At 37.5% G+C, this 18,401-nt stretch overlaps 1 protein-coding gene across 1 annotated transcript; it reads left to right on the top strand.

The window, feature by feature from the left end:
* The first annotated feature begins 495 nt into the window (after positions 1-495).
* On the top strand, positions 496-1,422 carry LOC124960157 (olfactory receptor 4B1-like). The gene has a single exon (XM_047518729.1). The coding sequence runs from the start codon at positions 496-498 to the stop codon at positions 1,420-1,422; it is 927 nt and encodes a 308-aa protein (XP_047374685.1).
* The last annotated feature ends 16,979 nt before the right edge of the window (positions 1,423-18,401 follow it).

The following is an 18,401-nucleotide window of genomic DNA, read 5'->3' as shown; positions in this document are numbered from 1 at the left end:
CAGGGATAAGTACGGAAAATGACTAAGTTATTCCTTGAGGCATAGAGAAGGGAAACGAGGAATACAGAAGCAGATCTAAGTAAAGGAATTCTTCAAGAGGAAGAGATATCAAAATGCAATGCAGATAATAATACAAATATAGGCTACTTATTTGAGCAGCTCTAAAATTTGGAATATCTTGTGGTGATTGAGAAAGATTCCTGGACTGAAAGTCAGAAAGACTGGGTTTGAGTCTCAGAATTCACAAGTTTCTTTGTGATCTTGGGTAACTAACCATGTCTCTGAACTTTCCTTTTCATACAAAAAAATTAAATATATTAAAACAATATAAAAATTTTAGATTGTTAATATGTGCCTATTGGATCAAAAAATGCTTGCATTTAGCTATTTTAGCTCTCCAAAGTGGTTTAAATGAGGTGGATTTACATTACAATCATTGTTTGCTTTATTGTAGGTCTCCTGTTAACTTGTGTCCAGTACACCTGAATTGAATTTATGGCCAGTACAAATAACGTGACTGAGTTAATTATCACTGGCCTCTTCCAGGATCCAGAGGTGCAGAGAGCATGCTTTGTGCTGTTTCTCCCTGTGTACCTGGCCACCATCCTGGGCAATGGCCTCATCATTGTGACTGTCAGTGTCAGTAAGAGTCTGCGCTCCCCCATGTACTTCTTCCTTGGCTACCTGTCCCTGGTGGAGATCTGTTACTCCTCTACTGTGGTCCCTAAATTCATCACTGACTTACTTGCCAAGGTTAAAACCATCTCCCTGAAGAGCTGTTTGACCCAGATCTTCTTCTTCCACTTTTTTGGGGTCACTGAGATCCTCCTGCTTGTAGTGATGGCCTATGACCGCTATGTGGCCATCTGCAAGCCTCTTCATTACATGAACATCATGAGTCGTCAAGTGTGTCACATGCTGGTGGCTGGTTCCTGGCTGGGGGGCTTCATTCACTCCATAATTCAGGTTCTCATCACCATCCCTCTGCCCTTCTGTGGTCCCAATGTGATTGACCATTATTTTTGTGACCTTCAGCCTTTATTCAAGCTGGCCTGCTCTGACACCTTTGTGGAGGGGGTGACTGTATTGGCCAATAGTGGATTAATAGCCCTGTGTTCTTTCCTCATCTTGGTGTCATCTTATATTTTCATCCTGTTCAGCCTGAGGAACCGCTCTGCAGAGGGGAGGCACAAAGCCCTCTCCACCTGTGCCTCTCACATCACAGCGGTCATCTTGTTTTTTGGACCCGCCATCTTCCTTTATATGCGGCCCTCGTCCACCTTCACTGTGGACAAGCTGGTGGCTGTGTTCTACACGGTCATCACGCCCATGCTGAACCCCATCATCTACACACTCAGAAATGCAGAGGTGAAAATCGCCATGAGGAAGCTGTGGGGCAGAAGGAACTTGGGGATGGAGTGAATAGAGAAAACTGAAAGATGGGAATAGGGTTAAAAAAGCACTTTGTTGTTGAATTTTTGTTAGACATTTAATAGTGGTTGAAACCAATATAAAGACCTCACAGGGCTGCGGCAGTGAATTTTCTTAACCCAAAGGCTCCCTAGAATCCAAGGACAAAGGTCAGATTTTCTCATTGAATCATATGAAATTTTATTGACTCCATGGTTTCCCATGATATCTTGGTTTTGGGTAATATGAAGGCTCAAATCAAGCGCAACCACAAGAATACATTTAAAAACCACATTTTTAATTTCACTGACACCTAGGTATTGTACATAATTTGGGGCTACAATGTGAGATTTCAACACATGTATACATGGTGTAATGATATGATCAGGATAATTGGCATGTCCATCACCTAATACACTTAGAACCTCTTTGCATTGGGAAAATTCAACATCTTTTCTACTAAGTAATTTAAAATACTAAATTGCTGTTACTCATAGTTATCTTACTGTGTTTTTAAACATTATGAGTTCTCCCTCCTGTCCAATAGCACGTCTGTGGAAATGCTTTATAGGTTAAAATTACTTCTTCTTCCTTTATTCTTTCCTGTTTATATAATCTTCTATGTGATAGTTACTTATACTTCATTAGAAAACTGAAACAACCAGAGGAATTATCCTGGTTTATTTGGGTATAAGGTTACCACTTTTTATTTTCTAATGTGGAAGAATATGACTTTGAAAACTATACTTCTGAGTGTTTCTATTTGTCTGATTGGCTCTTAGAATCTGGTTCCATAGACCATCTGATCAAGGTCACCAGAAAAGTCCCCAGAGCAATCAGTCCAGGATCTCGTTGGCACAAAAGATAGTCATTAGCCTTCTCATGGTGTCCAACGTTGGTAAAGAAATATAATATCAAAGTGACATAGATTATGCCTATCACTAGGAAAATATGAAGTCAAACATTTTCACAAGAACATCATTTTTAGTCTCATCCAGATGGAAAAATATAGAATGTCATAAAATACTTATTGCCCTAACTTGAAGAATGACAGGTAGGAGGGAAGGATGTCCATGCAGGTTAATAACTCACACCTCTGTCCCTTATTGTAAGTGACTGTGCCAATACCATTCTTTTTGTGTCCATTTCTTGGTGAAGGGAGGTGAGACAGTCTGGGTCTATGTTGTTATTTCTCTTCTCAGAATCTCCATGTCGATTCCTTAGAAAACTTGGAATGGAACCACCATTTGACCCAGCAATCCCACTCCTTGGCCTATAACCAAAGGACTTAAAATCAGCATACTACAGAGATACAGCCACATCAATGTTCATAGCTGCTCAATTCACAATAGCCAGATTGTGGAACCAACCTAGATGCCCTTCAATTGATGAATGGAAAAAGAAACTGTGGTATATATATATACAATGGAATATTACTCAGTCATAAAGAATGATAAAATTATGGCATTTGCAGGCAAATGGATGAAATTAGAGAATATCATGCTAAGTGAGATAAGCCAATCTCAAAAAACCAAAGGACGAATGATCTTGCTGATAAGTGGATGATGACACATAATGGGGGGTGGGAGGGGTTAGGGTTAGGGTTAGAGTTAGGGTTAGGGAGGGGGACAAGAATGGAGGGAGGGAGGAAGGACTGTATAGAGGGAAAAGAGGGTGGGGAGGGGTGGGGGGAAGGGAAAAAATAACAATGAATCAAACAACATTGCCCTATGTAAATTTATGATTACACAAATGGTATGCCTTTACTCCATGTACAGAGAAACAACATGTATCCCATTTGTTTACAATAAAAAAAAAAAAAGAATCTCCATGTTACTCCACTGTCCCTTATCATTATATACAATTAAGAGAATATCATAAGACTGATCCCTCTTAGCTTTGGAGTTAAGAATGTGCACTAAATTTTCACCGTATGCATGCACCTTTCCTTGAGGATCAGTTGCAGTAATGTAGGCAGGAGCTCTAGCAGAGAGATGGAGCAACCCTGGGGCACTGTAAGTCTTAGGGTTTCTTCCTTCCTTCTGCCAGTGAAGGTGGGACTTGTAGGTGAAGAGAGGTTTTAAAGGCAGCAGGAAATCTTAATTTCCCTTGTCCACATTAATCCTTTTCCATGGATGGCCATCATTAATCCCTGAGGATATGCCTGGAATAACTTGACCCCCCTTTTCCATGGGGAAAAAACAATGCATCTTTAAGATCCAGGTTAAAGTCACCAGCTTTCTAAGGCCTGTGTGACCTCCCTTGTCCTTGGGTGGAATTATGTCTTCCTTCTATGGTCATTTTACATTTATGTGACATCCTGGACCTATCACATTGATTGCAAGTATTAGACTGTAAGCTTTCGCAGGCAGGCCTGTCTACTGTCCTTTTTTCACAGTTCTAAGTATTGTTCCCGGAGTTGGTGCTTCATAAGTGCTTGTTGAGTGTGCAACCTTTGAGGCCTATTTGTGATCCTTGTTAATTAATCCTCATAGATTCTTCTTGAACACTTTCAAGATGAGCAGCATATCCCTTCATGTATTTTTTAAAAAATGATTTTTTAACACAGTTGATTCATGTGTACTAATGGAATTCACTGTGAAATTTCTGTGTGTGCATACAAAATGCACTGATCCTATCAATCCATCCATGCTCATTTCTGTTTTCCCTGCACTCCCTAACATGCTTTCCAGTCCCTAGGGATCACTGTTCTACTTTTGGGGTGAGTTTTTCATTTTCATTATATACTTGGTTTCCACGTTTGAAAAGAATATGTGATATCTGTCTTTCTTTGCCTGGTTTATAGAGCTTTAACACGTGGCCTCCGGTTTCACTTATTTATTTATTTATTTGTTGCACATGACAGAATTTCATTCTTCTTTAAGGCTGACTGGTACTTTATCGTTATCATTTGGATAAGATAAATTATCCAAAAGTTCATGTGAGACAACGCAGGAAGGTTCACAGGTGAACTGGTTAGATTATGAGAGCTGTATCCTATTAAGTCAATTTGATGGGTTAGCATTTTGAAAGGACTACTGAACCATGTGGTGATTGTTGGCAGGTGAGCACAGCTGAAGGAAGTAGGTCAGTGGGTGCCTTTGGGGTTTATATTTTGTCCCTGGAAACTGACCCCCTTCCTAATTACCATGATGAGCAGCTTTCCTCCACCATGCCATGATGTTCTGCCTCACTTAGACCCAGAGGGATAGGGTCAATTGACTATGGACTGAACCTCTGAAACCGTTAGTCCAAAAAAACTTTTCGTTCTTTAAGTTGTTCTGGTCAGATAATTCAGTCATGTCCATTAAAAGCTGACTAACTTTACCCATTTATTGATTGGGTTATTTGTTTTTTTAGGTGTTAAGTTTTTTGAGTTCTTTATATATCCTGGAGATTAGTGCTCTATCTGAGGTGCAGGTAGAAAACATTTTCTCCCATTCTGTAGGCTCTCTCTTCATGTTCTTGATTTGTTTCCTTTGCTGTGAAGAAGCTTTTTAGTTTGATTCCATCTGATTTGTTGATTCTTGATTTTACTTCTTGTGCTTTAGGAGTCTTGTTAAGGAAGTCGGTTCCTAAGTCAACATGATGTCTCTGGTCTAATGTCTAGGTTCTTGATCCACTTTGAGTTGATTTTTGTGCCGGGTGAGAGATAGGTGTTTAATTTCATTTTGCTACATATGAATTTCCATTTTTTCCTGCATCATTTGTTGAAGAGGCTATCTTTTCTCCAATGTACATTTTTGGCACCTTTGTCTTGTATGAGACAACTGTGTTTATGCAGGTTTGTCTCTGTGTATTTTGTTCTGTACCATTGGTCTATGTGTCTGTTTTGGTGTCAATACCATGCCATTTTTATTACTATGACTCTGTAGTATAGTTTATGTTTTGGTATTGTGATGCCTCCTTCTTCAGTCTTCTTGCTAAGGATTGCTTTGTCTATTCTGGGTCTCTTATTTTTCCAAATAAATTTCATGGGTGTTTTTTTTTTTTCTATTTCTATGAAGAATGTCATTGGAATTTTAATAGGAATTGCATTAAATCTGCATAACACTTTTGGTAGTATGGCCATTTTGACAATATTAATTCTGCCTATCTAAGAACATGGGAGAGCTTCCCATCTTCTAAAACATCTTCAATTTCTTTCTTTTGTGTCCTGTAGTTTTCATTGTAGAGATCTTTCACTTCTTCTATTAGGTTGATTCCCAAATATTTTATTTATTTTTTAACCCAATCAGTAAATGAGCAAAGGAACTGAACAGGCACTTCACAGAAGTGAATGAATACAAAAAAAAAAAAAATGTCCAAAATCTCTAGCAGTTAGAGAAATCAGATAACACATACACAAAGCCTTTGGGAAACAACATGGTACAGAGAACATGGTTCTAAATTAATGCAGACCCTTACGATCGTCTGAGCTACTCAGAATAGGTGTTTATTCCATTCCCAAGCCTTTCAAGACTTCTTGGAAGTTCAATCCTTGAGTTTTGAGGCTTTTTGGGTAAACATTCTCTGTTGCTTAATTGCTTTCCAGGGCTTAACACAGTACTTGGCACATCAGAGGCATTCAATTAATATTTGTTAAGTGGATATTGATTGCAGCTTAGCCTCCTCATTATCTTTTATGTTAACTGCTTTGTATATCTTTTTATGTATGTTTTAAAACATTTGTTCCAAAACTAAGCACAGTGAAGTTATGGTATTCCTCTTGGGATACCTTGCTTGTTTAAATCAGGCTAGGATTTGAGGATGCAGGCCACAATAGGGGTTGCTTACTCATGAACAGTTTGGTTTCCCCAGTGAGACAGAACGTCATCAATGAACTCGGAGTCGTTGGAAATTACACAGGCTGATAAAGCTCACTGTAACTGAACTATGAAAATGCTCAGGGATTACTTTGCCTGCTGAGGGTTGAGATGGGGTGGGTCTATTGAGAGTTAATTATTCATGTCGTTCCTGTCTTACATGAAAAAAACCCCAGAAATTGAAGAAGGCATTTTTCAGTGTTTTAGAGAATAATGTGAAATATGAAATATTAACCTTGTCTTCTCATGTCACAGTAGTCTATCCCACTCTGCATTTGCAAGCGCTCAAATGCTGATTTGATCACACCAGTAAAAACATTTTTTTTTAAAATGCCACTTCTGGCATATGATAAATGTTGATGGTTTAAAAAATAAATGTCACACCACTCTTTAAACGTTCTAATGAAATAAAAATAATATAACAATTTAAGATCCATAATTACTGACTAAAAATTACAGAAATGTTATACTTTTTTTCTTTGAATTGGTATTTTCATTTTTCCTATAGAATGCTATCCTAAATTAATATAATTTTATGCTTGACAAATCTCTTATGGATTACCCTATTTACTTCTCTGCAATATATATGTAAATTTAGTTTCAAAATTTTCCTGTGACCGTAATTCTCAGGTTAAAGTAACAGTGTTATTATATTGCACACAATGCATATGATTAAAATATTTCTCCCACCTTTAGGCATCCTTACTTTTATTATTAATAAATAATTTATTGACACCTCAAAATGTATTGATAAATATTAGTCTTAAGAAATAAAGTTTTATTGTAAATCTGTTTCTAAAAATTTACCTTTAAAATAATGTGTTCTCTTTAACAAAATTTGTAGAAGGCAGTTATCTACTCTTTTTTTTTTTCTGGTAGAGTCCTTTTCTTAAAATTTTTTTTATTTTTATTATTATTGTATACAAATGGGATACATGTTGTTTCTCTATTTGTACATGGAGTCAAGGCATACCATTTGTGTTATCATACATTTACATAGGGCAATGATGTTTGATTCATTATTTTTTTCCCTTCCCCCCACCCCTCCCACCCCTCTTTTCCCTCTATACAGTCCTTCTTTCCTTCATTCTTACCACATTCCTTATCCCTAACCCTAAACCTAACCCTAAACCTAATGAGAACCCCTCCCACCCCCCATTATATGTCCTCATCCGCTTATCAGCGAGATCATTTATCCTTTAGTTTTTTGAGATTGGCTTATCTCACTTAGCATGATATTCTCCAATTTCATCCATTTGCCTGCAAATGTCATACTTTTATCATTCTTCATTGCGGAGTAATATTCCATTGTATATATATGCCACAGTTTCTTTATCCATTCATCAACTGAAGGGCATCTAGGTTGGTTCCACAATCTGGCTATGGTGAATTGAGCAGCAATGAACATTGATGTGGCTGTATCTCTGCAGTATGCTGATTTTAAGTCCTTTGGGTATAGGCCAAGGAGTGGGATAGCTGGGTCAAATGGTGTTTCCATTCCAAGCTTTCTGAGGAATCACCACACTGCTTTCCAGAGTGGCTGCACTAATTTGCAACCCCACCAGCAATGGATGAGTGTTCCTTTTTCACCACATCCTCGCCAACACCAATTGTTGCTTGTGTTCTTGATAATCGCCATTCTAATTGGGGTGAGATGAAATCTTAGGGTAGTTTTGATTTGCATTTCCCTTATTACTAGGGATGTTGAACATTTTTTCATATATCTGTTGATTGCTTGTACATCTTCTTCTGTGAAGTCTCTGTTCATTTCCTTAGCCCATTTGTTGATTGGATTATTTATATTCTTGGTGTAGAGTTTTTTGAGTTCTTTATAGATTCTGGAAATTAGCACTCTATCTGAAGTATGGTTGGCAAAGATATTCTCCCACTCTGTAGGCTCTCTCTTCACATTGCTGATAGTTTCCTTTGCTGAGAAAAAGCTTTTAAGTTTGAATCTATCCCAGTTGTTGATTCCTTCTTTTATTTCTTGTGTTATGGGAGTCCTGTTAAGGAAATCTGATCCTGAGCCAACAAGTTGAAGATTTGGACCTACTTTTTCTTCTATAAGATGCAGGGTCTCTGGTCTGATTCCGAGGTCCTTGATCCATTTTGAGTTGAGTTTTGTGTAGGGTGAGAGATAGGGGTTTAATTTCATTCTATTGCATATGGTTTTCCAGTTTTCCCAGCACCATTTGTTGAAGAGGCTATCTTTTCTCCATTGCATATTGTTGGAACCTTTGTCTAGTATGAGAAAATTGTATTTATTTGGGTTTGTGTCCAAGTCCTCTATTCTGTACCATTGATATACCTGTCTATTTTGGTACCAATACCATGCCGTTTTTGTTACTATTGCTTTGTAGTAGAGTTGAAGATCTGGTATTGCAATACCCCCTGCTTCGCTCTTGCTACTGAGGATTGCTTTAGCTATTCTAGGTTTTTTATTCTTCCAGATGAATTTCATAATTGCTTGCTCTATTTCTGCAAGGTACACCATTGGGATTTTAATTGGAATTGCATTGAATCTGTATAGCACTTTAGGTAGTATGGCCATTTTGACGATATTAATTCTTCCTATCCAGGAACATGGGAGATCTTTCCATCTTCTAAGGTTTTCTTGAATTTCTTTCTTTAGTGTTCTGTAGTTCTCATTGTAGAGGTCTTCCACCTCTTTTGTGAGATTGATTCCCAAGTATTTTATTTTTTTCGAGGCTATTGTGAATGGGGTAGTTTTCCTAATTTCTCTTTCTGAAGATTCATCACTTATGTATAAAAATGCATTGGATTTATGAGCATTGATCTTGCAACCTGCTACTTTACTGAATTCACTTATGAGTTCTAAAAGTTTTCTGGTGGAATTTCCAGGTTCCTCTAAATATATAATCATGTCAGCGAACAGGGATAGTTTGAGTTCTTCTTTTCCTATTCGTATCCCTTTAATTTCTTTGGTTTGTCTAATTGCTCTGGCTAGAGTCTCAAGAACAATGTTGAATAGAAGTGGTGAAAGAGGGCATCCCTGCCTTTTTCCAGTTTTTAGGGGGAACGCTTTCAGTTTTTCACCATTTAGAATGATATTAGCCATGGGCTTAGCGTAGATGGCCTTTATAATGTTAAGGAATGTTCCCACTACCCCATTTTTTTCTAGTGTTTTGAGCATGAAGGGATGCTATATTTTATCGAATGCATTTTCTGCATCTATTGAAATAATCATGTGATTCTTAACTTTAAGTCTGTTGATATGGTGAATAACATTTATTGATTTCCGAATGTTGAACCAACCTTGCATCTCTGGGATAAAACCCACTTGATCGTGGTGCACTATCTTTTTATTATATATTTGTATGCAATTTGCTAAAATTTTGTTGAGAATTTTTGCATCGATGTTCATTAAGGATATTGGTCTGAAATTTTCTTTCCTCGATGTGTCTCTGTCTGGTTTAGGTATCAGGGTGATATTGGCTTCATAGAACGAGTTTGGGAGGGTTCCCTCCTCTTCTATTTCATGGAATACTTTGAGGAGTATTGGAATGAGCTCTTCTTTAAAGGTTTTGTAGAACTCAACTGAGAACCCATCTGGTCCCGGACTTTCTTTGTTGGTAGGCTTTTGATGACCTCTTCTATTTCATTGCTTGAAATTGGTTTATTTAAGTTGTGTATGTCCTCCTCATTCAGTTTAGGTAATTTATATGTCTCTAGAAATTTGTTGATGTCTTCGAAGTTTTCTGTTTTGTTGGAGTATAGATTTTCAAAATAACTTCTAATTATGTTTTGTATTTCAGTCGTGTCTGTTGTGATGTTTCCTTGTTCATTCCGAATTTTAGTAATTTGAGTTTTCTCCCTCTTTCTCTTTGTTAGTGTGGCTAAGGGTTTATCAATTTTATTTATTTTTTCGAAGAACCAACTGTTTATTTTGTTAATTTTTCCAATTGTTTCTTTTGTTTCAATTTCGTTGATTTCGGCTCTGATTTTAACTATTTCCTGTCTTCTACTACTTTTGGTATTGGTCTGCTCTTCTTTTTCTAGGGCTTTGAGCTGTAGTGTTAAGTCGTTTATTTGTTAATTTCTACTTCTTTTTTTGAATGTGCCCCGTGAAATAAATCTTCCTCTAAGTACTGCTTTCATAGTGTCCCAGAGATATTGATATGATGTGTCTTTGTTCTCGTTTGCTTCTAAGAATTATTTTATTTCCCTCCTGATGTCTTCTGTTATCCATTCATCATATAATATTGTATTATTTAATCTCCAGGTATTGGAGAAGTTTCTGTTTTTTATTCTGTAATTTATTTCTGATTTCAATCCATTATGATCTGATAGAGTACAAGGTAGTATCTCTATCTTCTTGTATTTGCTAACAGTAGCTTTGTGGCATAAAATATGGTCTATTTTAGAGAAGGATCCATGTGCTGCTGAGAAGAAAGTGTATTTGTTTTTTGTTGGATGGTATATTCTATATATGTCGGTTAAGTCTAAATTGTTGATTGTGTTATTGAGATCTATAGGTTTCTTTATTCAATTTTTGTTTGGACAATCTATCCAGTGGTGAGAGAGGTGTGTTAAAATTGCCTAGTATTATTGTGTTGTGGTATCTACTCTTCATATGAAATATTGTGTTCTTTTCTTATTAGTGATTTTTATCCTTTTAGGTATAGGTCTGACTTCCCAGAAAAACAAAGCAAATTAATGGGTACAATTACAAAGTACAGAGGTAGAAAGTGTAGCATTAAGGGAGATGTTTCAGATCTCTGCTGTCCAGTGAGGGCGTGGCTATTGCGTTCTTGCAATGTGAGACTGAGAAATTACTTTTAAATTTCACTTAACCTAATAAGTTTACATAGCCACATGTGGTTATTGAACATCATATGGTACAACATGGCCCCGGAATTTTGTTATATTTCAAAGGAAAGAACTGATCACTTTCATTTTCGGAGATTCTCTGTGTCACATAGCACTGTTGCTTTCTTCCTATTTGATAAAAATTAGTCACGTGGCCATCCTTCATGACAAGGCAGACTGGAAAGTGTAATCTTTGATTCTGTGTGGAATTGGGTTCAGCTAAACATCAGGTTTCTTCTCTGTTCCTAAGGAGAAAGAAGAGAGTGGATGGAAAGTTTGCATGTAGTCTCAGGCACTTTACACAGTTAGCCATGTGAAGGACACTTGGTGCTGTCAGTGTCTAATAACAATTTAGTTAGTCAATCTCCCATTTCAGGGCTTTAGGATCAATTTACTGACGTATTCGACATGACCAATGAAATGTGTACTATGTGCCAGGCTATGCTCTAAGTGCTAGGGACACAATGGCACACAAGACAAAGTCCCTGCATGGAGCTTACATCCTAGGGGAAAATTCTGTGTTCTGGTACACACACTGTAGCCTGGGCCATGTGGCAACAGAACATTTGAAATGTGTTCTATCACTGAAGGTAGGAATTTTTCCTTTACTGAATTTTAATTAACCTAAATTTAAATCTAAATACCCACATATGGTTAGTCCACAGGATTTCAAGTATTGACCTCTGCTTCAGTCTTGTAGCCTTCACTCAGGGTTGGAACAAGACTGCTGTCCTAATGTCCTGATAGTTCTGTGGCTGACTGCCTAACTTCAGGCTCACCATACCAGGTGCCAGGGGGGCTGGAGAGAAGGAACACCAGCAGCAGCCATAGGCTGTGTCCAGTTGGCCCTCCTGCTTGCTATCTCTACCCTTGCTTCAGGAATGGACTTGGGGTCTGTGTGAATTACTGCCTCATGATCCACCACTTTCTAGAATGACCTTCTGTAGCATTAGATATAGATAAAGATTCCCTCCTTGAAACAATAGCTTCCCTTATTTTTCATGAAACATTTATCTCTTGGTTGCTTTCCTGCTGGCCACTCCTAGGTTTCTTTTGATGATTCCTTCTCATTTCTCCACCTTCTAAGCCTGAGTGAACCCAGGGCTTGGTTCTCAAGTCACTGCTCCATCTCTCAGTCTCCAAGGACATTCCATGGAGTATTGTGGTTTTCAATAACATTCCTGTATTTATGACTCTCAAACTTGTGGGCTCTGGCTGGGACCTCTTCCCTGAACTTTGATTCAGGGAAACTAAGTTGTCTCCACTTGACAACTTAGCCGGAAATTTCAAAATGCAAGTCCATTGAACTTATGCTGAACCAAACTTCTGGTCTTTCCTGCTCTCCACTTTCACAAAAGTTATTCCCATATCAGGAAGCAGTAGCTCTGGTCTGATTGGCTGATCTAAAATGTTGGCAGTAACCTTAATTTTCCATTTTTGTGTTTTAGTCAAAACATTGGCAAATCTAGTTAGTTCTACCTTGAATATTTCCCAAATTAGACCACTTTCTAGAAACTTCATTGCTGTCACCCATGTCCTAGTTATAATCATCTCTCGACTGGAGTATTGGAATGTCTCCTAACTGGTTTCTTTATGTTTCCTACTTCCTTTAATTCCTTTTGGGACAGCAACCAGAGATTCTCAAACCAGATGACTTTTCCTTACTACTGCTCTATAAAATAACATTCCCCAGCATTTCCTGTCAACCTTAATTTGTTCTATTTTCCTTCAGAGGACTTATTGTTGAGTTGTGTTAAAGTTTTATCTATGTTTTGCCTATCTCTTTTCTATCTCCATTATGTCCTATAGGAAATGTAAATGTGATAACTTCCATAATTGTAGGGACTTTGTTTTCTCACTGCCAAATCTTCAGTACCTAGGACAGTGCTCTGTGCTTTGTAAGACTAAATAGTATTTTTGAATGAGTGACATCTCTTTCAGAGGAAGTTTCAAAATATTCTGTAACAGAAGATTGAGGTTAGATTCTGTAACAGAAGATTGAGGTTAGATCAACTCAGAATGGACCAAAGACCTTAAAATAAGACCTAAAATTTTAAAATGACTAGAAGAAAAGTGAAGGGAAACACCTTAAGATATAGGTATGGGCAACAAGTTCCTGAGTAGAACCCCAATGGCTCAGGAAATAATAATAAGAATTGAGAAATGGGATTACATTAAATAAAGAAAATTGTACAGAACAAAGGAAAAATCAACAGAGAGATCCTACAGGATGGGAGAGTTTGGCTAGCTATTCATCTGATAAAGTATTAATACTGTAATATATAAAAAAAACTAAAAAAATTAAAAACCACCCCTCAAATAATCAAATTAATAATGGAAAAAAGAGAAGAACATACACTTTTTAAAAAGAAGAAGTATAAATGGCTAATATGTATATAAAAAAATGCTCAACATCTTTAGTCAAATAGGAAATCCAAATCAAAAGAACACTGAGATTCATCTCACAGGTTAGAATGGCTGTTATCAAGATATTAAACAGGGGCTGGGGTTGTAGCTCAGGGGTAGAGCACATGCCTAGCAAGTGTGAGGCACTAGGTTTGATTCTCAGCACCACTTATAAGTAAAAACTAAGGCCCATTGACAACTAAAAAAATACTGAAAAAAACCATTAAGCAACAAATTCTTGCAAGTATGTTGGGAAAAAGGAATCCTTACACATTGTTGGTGGGAATGTAAATTAGTGCAGTTGCTATAGAGAACAGTATGGAAGGTCCTCAAAAAACTAACAATTGATCAACTGTACAATCTAGACAGACCATTCCTGGGTACATGTCTAAAGGCATCATAGTCAACATTTGACAGACAAACCTGCATTCCCACATTTGTCATGGCACAATGCATGATGGCCACATTATAGAATCAACCTAGATGCTCACAAGCAGATGGATGGATAAAGAAAATGTGAAACACACACACACACACACACACACACACACACACACACACACACGAGTGTTATTCAGCCATAAAAGTATGATGCCATTTGTAGGAAAATGGATGGAAGTGCACATCCTCATGTTAAGTGAAATGAGCCTGACTCAGAAAGATAAGCATCATATGTTTTCTCTCAAATGTGGAACTTAGAAAAAGAAATTTAAAGAGCAATGACCAAAAGGAGAAGAGGAATTATTTTAAAATTTTTTATTGATGCATTATACTTAGTTATAACAGTGGGATTCATTATGCCATATTTATGCATGCAGATGATTTGATCAATTTCTTTCCCCAGTACCTTCCTTTCCCTTCCCATCTTCCTCTCCTGATCTTTTTGCTTTACTCCACTGTTCTCCTAGAAGGGGAACTATTCAGGAAGAGGAGGGGAATTGGGAGGAATGGCGAGTGGGGAATAGGGAGGATGGGCATGATCAAAGTATGTTATATGTGTGTATGAAATTGTCACAATGAGTCCCATTGTTTTGTACAATTAATATGTTCTAATAATTATAATAATAAAATATTCCATGATTATGACCTCTATCATCTATAGAGGGATGAAGACACAGATAGACTGAGTAATTTTATACGTGAATACAATGCATAAATATATGAATGTTAGGACAGGAATGTCAGACGAGGAAGGTGATCTAGGAAAATGCAGTCATTTTATATAGAAGTAGAAATGGGGAGTAAGAAGTGCGGAGGTGAAATGTCATGGCTACAGGTAGATAGTTAATCAACTACCGAATAAGAACCAGTGCCCAGGGGCCTTCTTTCTCATTATTATCAGTATTATTATTATTATATTTATTTTCAGTAGGCAAGTCTGGGTCAAAAGCCCATTTCTGTCCTAATTTCAAACTTTTTTCTTTTAATTCTTTGTTATTGGGCTGAGGTTGTGGCTCATTTGTAGAGCACTTGCCTAGCATGTGTGAGGCACTGGGTTTGATTCTCAGCATTGCATATAAATAAATAAATAAATAAATAAATAAAAGGTACATCAATGACTAATATATATATAATATATATATATATATATATATATATATATATATATCTCCAAAAAACAATCCAAGGATCCTAATGGGATATCAGAACCAAAAAAAATTGGGGAATTAATTCTTTGTTATTGAGTGCAAAAATTTTGTGGTAATTTCACTAATTAATTGAGACAGTTGAATCTTTCCTCAAATCATAGGAAATTTAGAAAAATTTCACTGTAGAGAAAATAAATTCAGCAGGGGATTTGGTCCCTTGATTATAGCATGTGACTTAATTTATTATAAATAATTCAAAGCTCTCACCATTTAATCACACCCACCGGAGTTTATGTGGGTGGGTAGGATTTCTACTTCAAAAGAGGATCTTATGATCTCTGGGTTTGTTATTTCTATGGCTTTTGTTTGTTAAAAATCATAAATCCAAATATTAACCCTGATATAGATCTTCTGATTAATTCTTTCTTTGTGATTACCTCAGACATCGTTTCTTTGCTTTCCAAAAGCTCTCAGGACCACTGGTGGCTTGTCCTTGGGGATGAATCCTATCCTGCAATTGCAGTAGCAGCCACCACCCCATACTGTTAGAAGACAGCCTAGTATTGTTTAGAGAGCGCTGATTTCTGAGTTGGAAAGTAACTGGAGTGTGGTTTTAGGAAGACAACCTCTCTTAGCCTCTGTCACCTCATCTATGAAGAGAAGGGAATATCTCTGCATATTCTCTTCGGTACCACTCTCAGAGTGGTTTACCTGAGAGTTTGTTCATTTCTCAGTGAGAAATCTGCAGGGTGGTAATATCAGCCCAGAGAACTTATTTGCTGAGTGTCAGAATTTTCAGGAAGGGATCCAATGCTCCTTCCCATTCGAGTTTTCCCAAACCAGAACAGGTCCTTAAGTAATGGTTTATTCCAGCAGAGTGACTAACTTCATGGTGAACGGGAGACACTTGAGTATATTTGAAATCCACTGGTCTATTTCCTGGTTCCAAGGCAGAACAAAGCCACACCAGCTCTGTTGACCCGCAGGTAGGTAACGTGACTAGAAATGAGGTGCAAGACTTCTAAACAGCTGTAGGGTGTTGGGTAACTAAAATTTTCTCTTAGATCCACAGGAGTTCATTTGTGAAATGAGGGAGTCAGGTGTGATGATCTTGGGTGGGTGGGAGGCAATGAATTAAGTTGATAATTTTAATTTCAGTAAACTATGCATAGCATAATATTTGATAATTTTGAAAGTCCTTTACCATGTTAGATTCTGTGAGGCATTATTTAGCAATTACAAGGGAAAGCTGTGGTAGGGGTAGAGGTTCCACTACTTTATTTGGGTCAGTCATAAGGGTGCATCAGGACTGTCCTATCTTTTTCTAGGCATTGTCTGCATCCTGTTATTATGCTCTGGTCTGAGGCACAGCAGGTCACCCAACAAACTCAATCATGTGTTGTTTGTGTCTTTTATGCATGCTAATCACCTTTCCACTCCCTGGTTTCTGAGTGAGGCAACATTGTTGGGAGAAAGGAAACATTTCTCACCAGCTAATTTGGAGACATGCTAGGAACAGATAAGTAGGCATGAGGTGAAGCAGACATAGGAATTAATACAGAAAAGATGTGATGGAAAAGGAAAAGATAGATTCCAAAGAGGAAGGCTATCAGGTATTCCTCCTCTTGGGGATGAAGCCTAGAAAACCTGGACTGTTTATGATTTTCCTCTTATCTCTAAGTGACTTCTCAGATTTTTTTAAAGGTACATTTACCTTAATTGTGCTAATGGATCAAAAACAGATTGAGTTTAAGATCAGATAAGATGTGTTTATGTACGCAACTAAATGTACCTTTGGCTTCTAACAATAGGTCATATTTAATTTGAACTCTTCACTGCTGTGTTTGTTATGTACCCTATTCTTCTAAATGATATAGTATTACCCTTTAAAAAGCATGTAATTTTGGCTTGGACTGCCTAGTTTCAAATTCTGGCTCCACTGCTATGTAACTATAGGAAATTTAAGTCTCTTCTCAGTTTCTGTTTTCTCATAAGGAAAAAATAGGAGGGATAATAATTATATGCATCTTATAGGTTTGTTAAGTAACCTAAGTGAATTAATGCATACAGAGAATGTATAAATATGTATTACACAGTAAGTACCATAGAAATGCTAGTTATCACTACCAGTCAAAAGTCCAAATAAAAATAAAGATTTAAGAAAATATTAAACATTTTGAATAATAGAATACTATGTTTCTTAGTAGAAAATACACGGAAACTATAATCACACAATAATCTATTAATTGCTTAAAAAGAAACATGATAAAGTACCATATGAACACAAAGAGGGAACTTTACATGGTGAGGTTCTTTATGCATTCTAGAAAAAAGGAAGAGAGGGTAACCTGGTTAGGAAAGAGCAGCATCATGTTCTTCTGGTAGGCTATGGTCCGTTCAATAAGGAGCTTGAACTCCCTGCTAAGCGTATTAGGATGTCTGCTGTGGGCAACAAGGAAGTCTTGTTAGGTGTTATACAGAGAAGTGACGTGATCTGATTAGTAGTTAAGGAAAATGATTAAAGCATTTTTCCCAATTTTCTTGGAGAAGATTCCTATGTGTGGGAGAGGTGAAAGCGAGCCTCACTAAGCAAACTGGAGTAGAACTGGGCCTGGAAGACTGGTAGGTTTTGAAGGGACAAGGGGAGGGCATTTCTGGTGAAGGGAGACTCTGTGATGGGAATGGGCAGAGAGGTCTTGTGGAACGGGGAGGGAGCCCTGACTTGGACAGAAGGAAGTTGAAGTTTAGTGAGGGAAAGGGTGAATTTTTGAGATGACTCAGAATATGAAAGTCATTAAAAGTGAGTAATTCAGGGTCTCTCTGGTTATTCTTAAGCTGTAGAGTGATTTGGAGAAAGAACGGAGTGGGAAACGATTTTCTAGGTGGAGTGTGTAGGATGGATAGAGAGGGCACATCTGGAGACCAAGGCTTTTGTACTTTAGGCATAGCTGACTCTGAGAAGGAGATGGCAGCTGGAATGGGGGGACAAGGCACTCAGGGGTGATGCTGTAGTGGTTGAATTAATGGGGTTGGATAGTGGAAAAGAATGGTAGGTAGAAAACAAAACCGACATAGACACTACAAGCCTGGGCAGCTGGAACATGACAGAAACATCAAAGTATCTTCTACGTCACACTTGCCTGTTGGTCTTTGTGATTTCACCACTTAGTCCCATCAACTGTAACCCTAACTTCTGTCTGGATCCTTTCCCTGGGCTTGTGAGTTAGGGTGTGTTTATAGGTGATTTCTGAGGATCTTATGATTTTTAATCATCCACTGACTTGATTTTCCAAGTTGATGAGCTCTTCCTAGTGATTTGGGGTGCCTGGTAGCTCATGACTGCTCTTAGTGGTTGGAGCGC

Source organism: Sciurus carolinensis, chromosome 11 (genome assembly GCF_902686445.1).
Source record: "Sciurus carolinensis chromosome 11, mSciCar1.2, whole genome shotgun sequence".
NCBI lineage: Eukaryota > Metazoa > Chordata > Mammalia > Rodentia > Sciuridae > Sciurus > Sciurus carolinensis.
This window is presented reverse-complemented; position numbering and strand designations above follow the sequence as displayed.

Excerpts from the sequence above, each read along its gene's own strand:
- LOC124960157 (XM_047518729.1), top strand. The coding sequence starts at position 496 with ATGGCCAGTACAAATAACGTGACTGAGTTAATTATCACTGGCCTCTTC.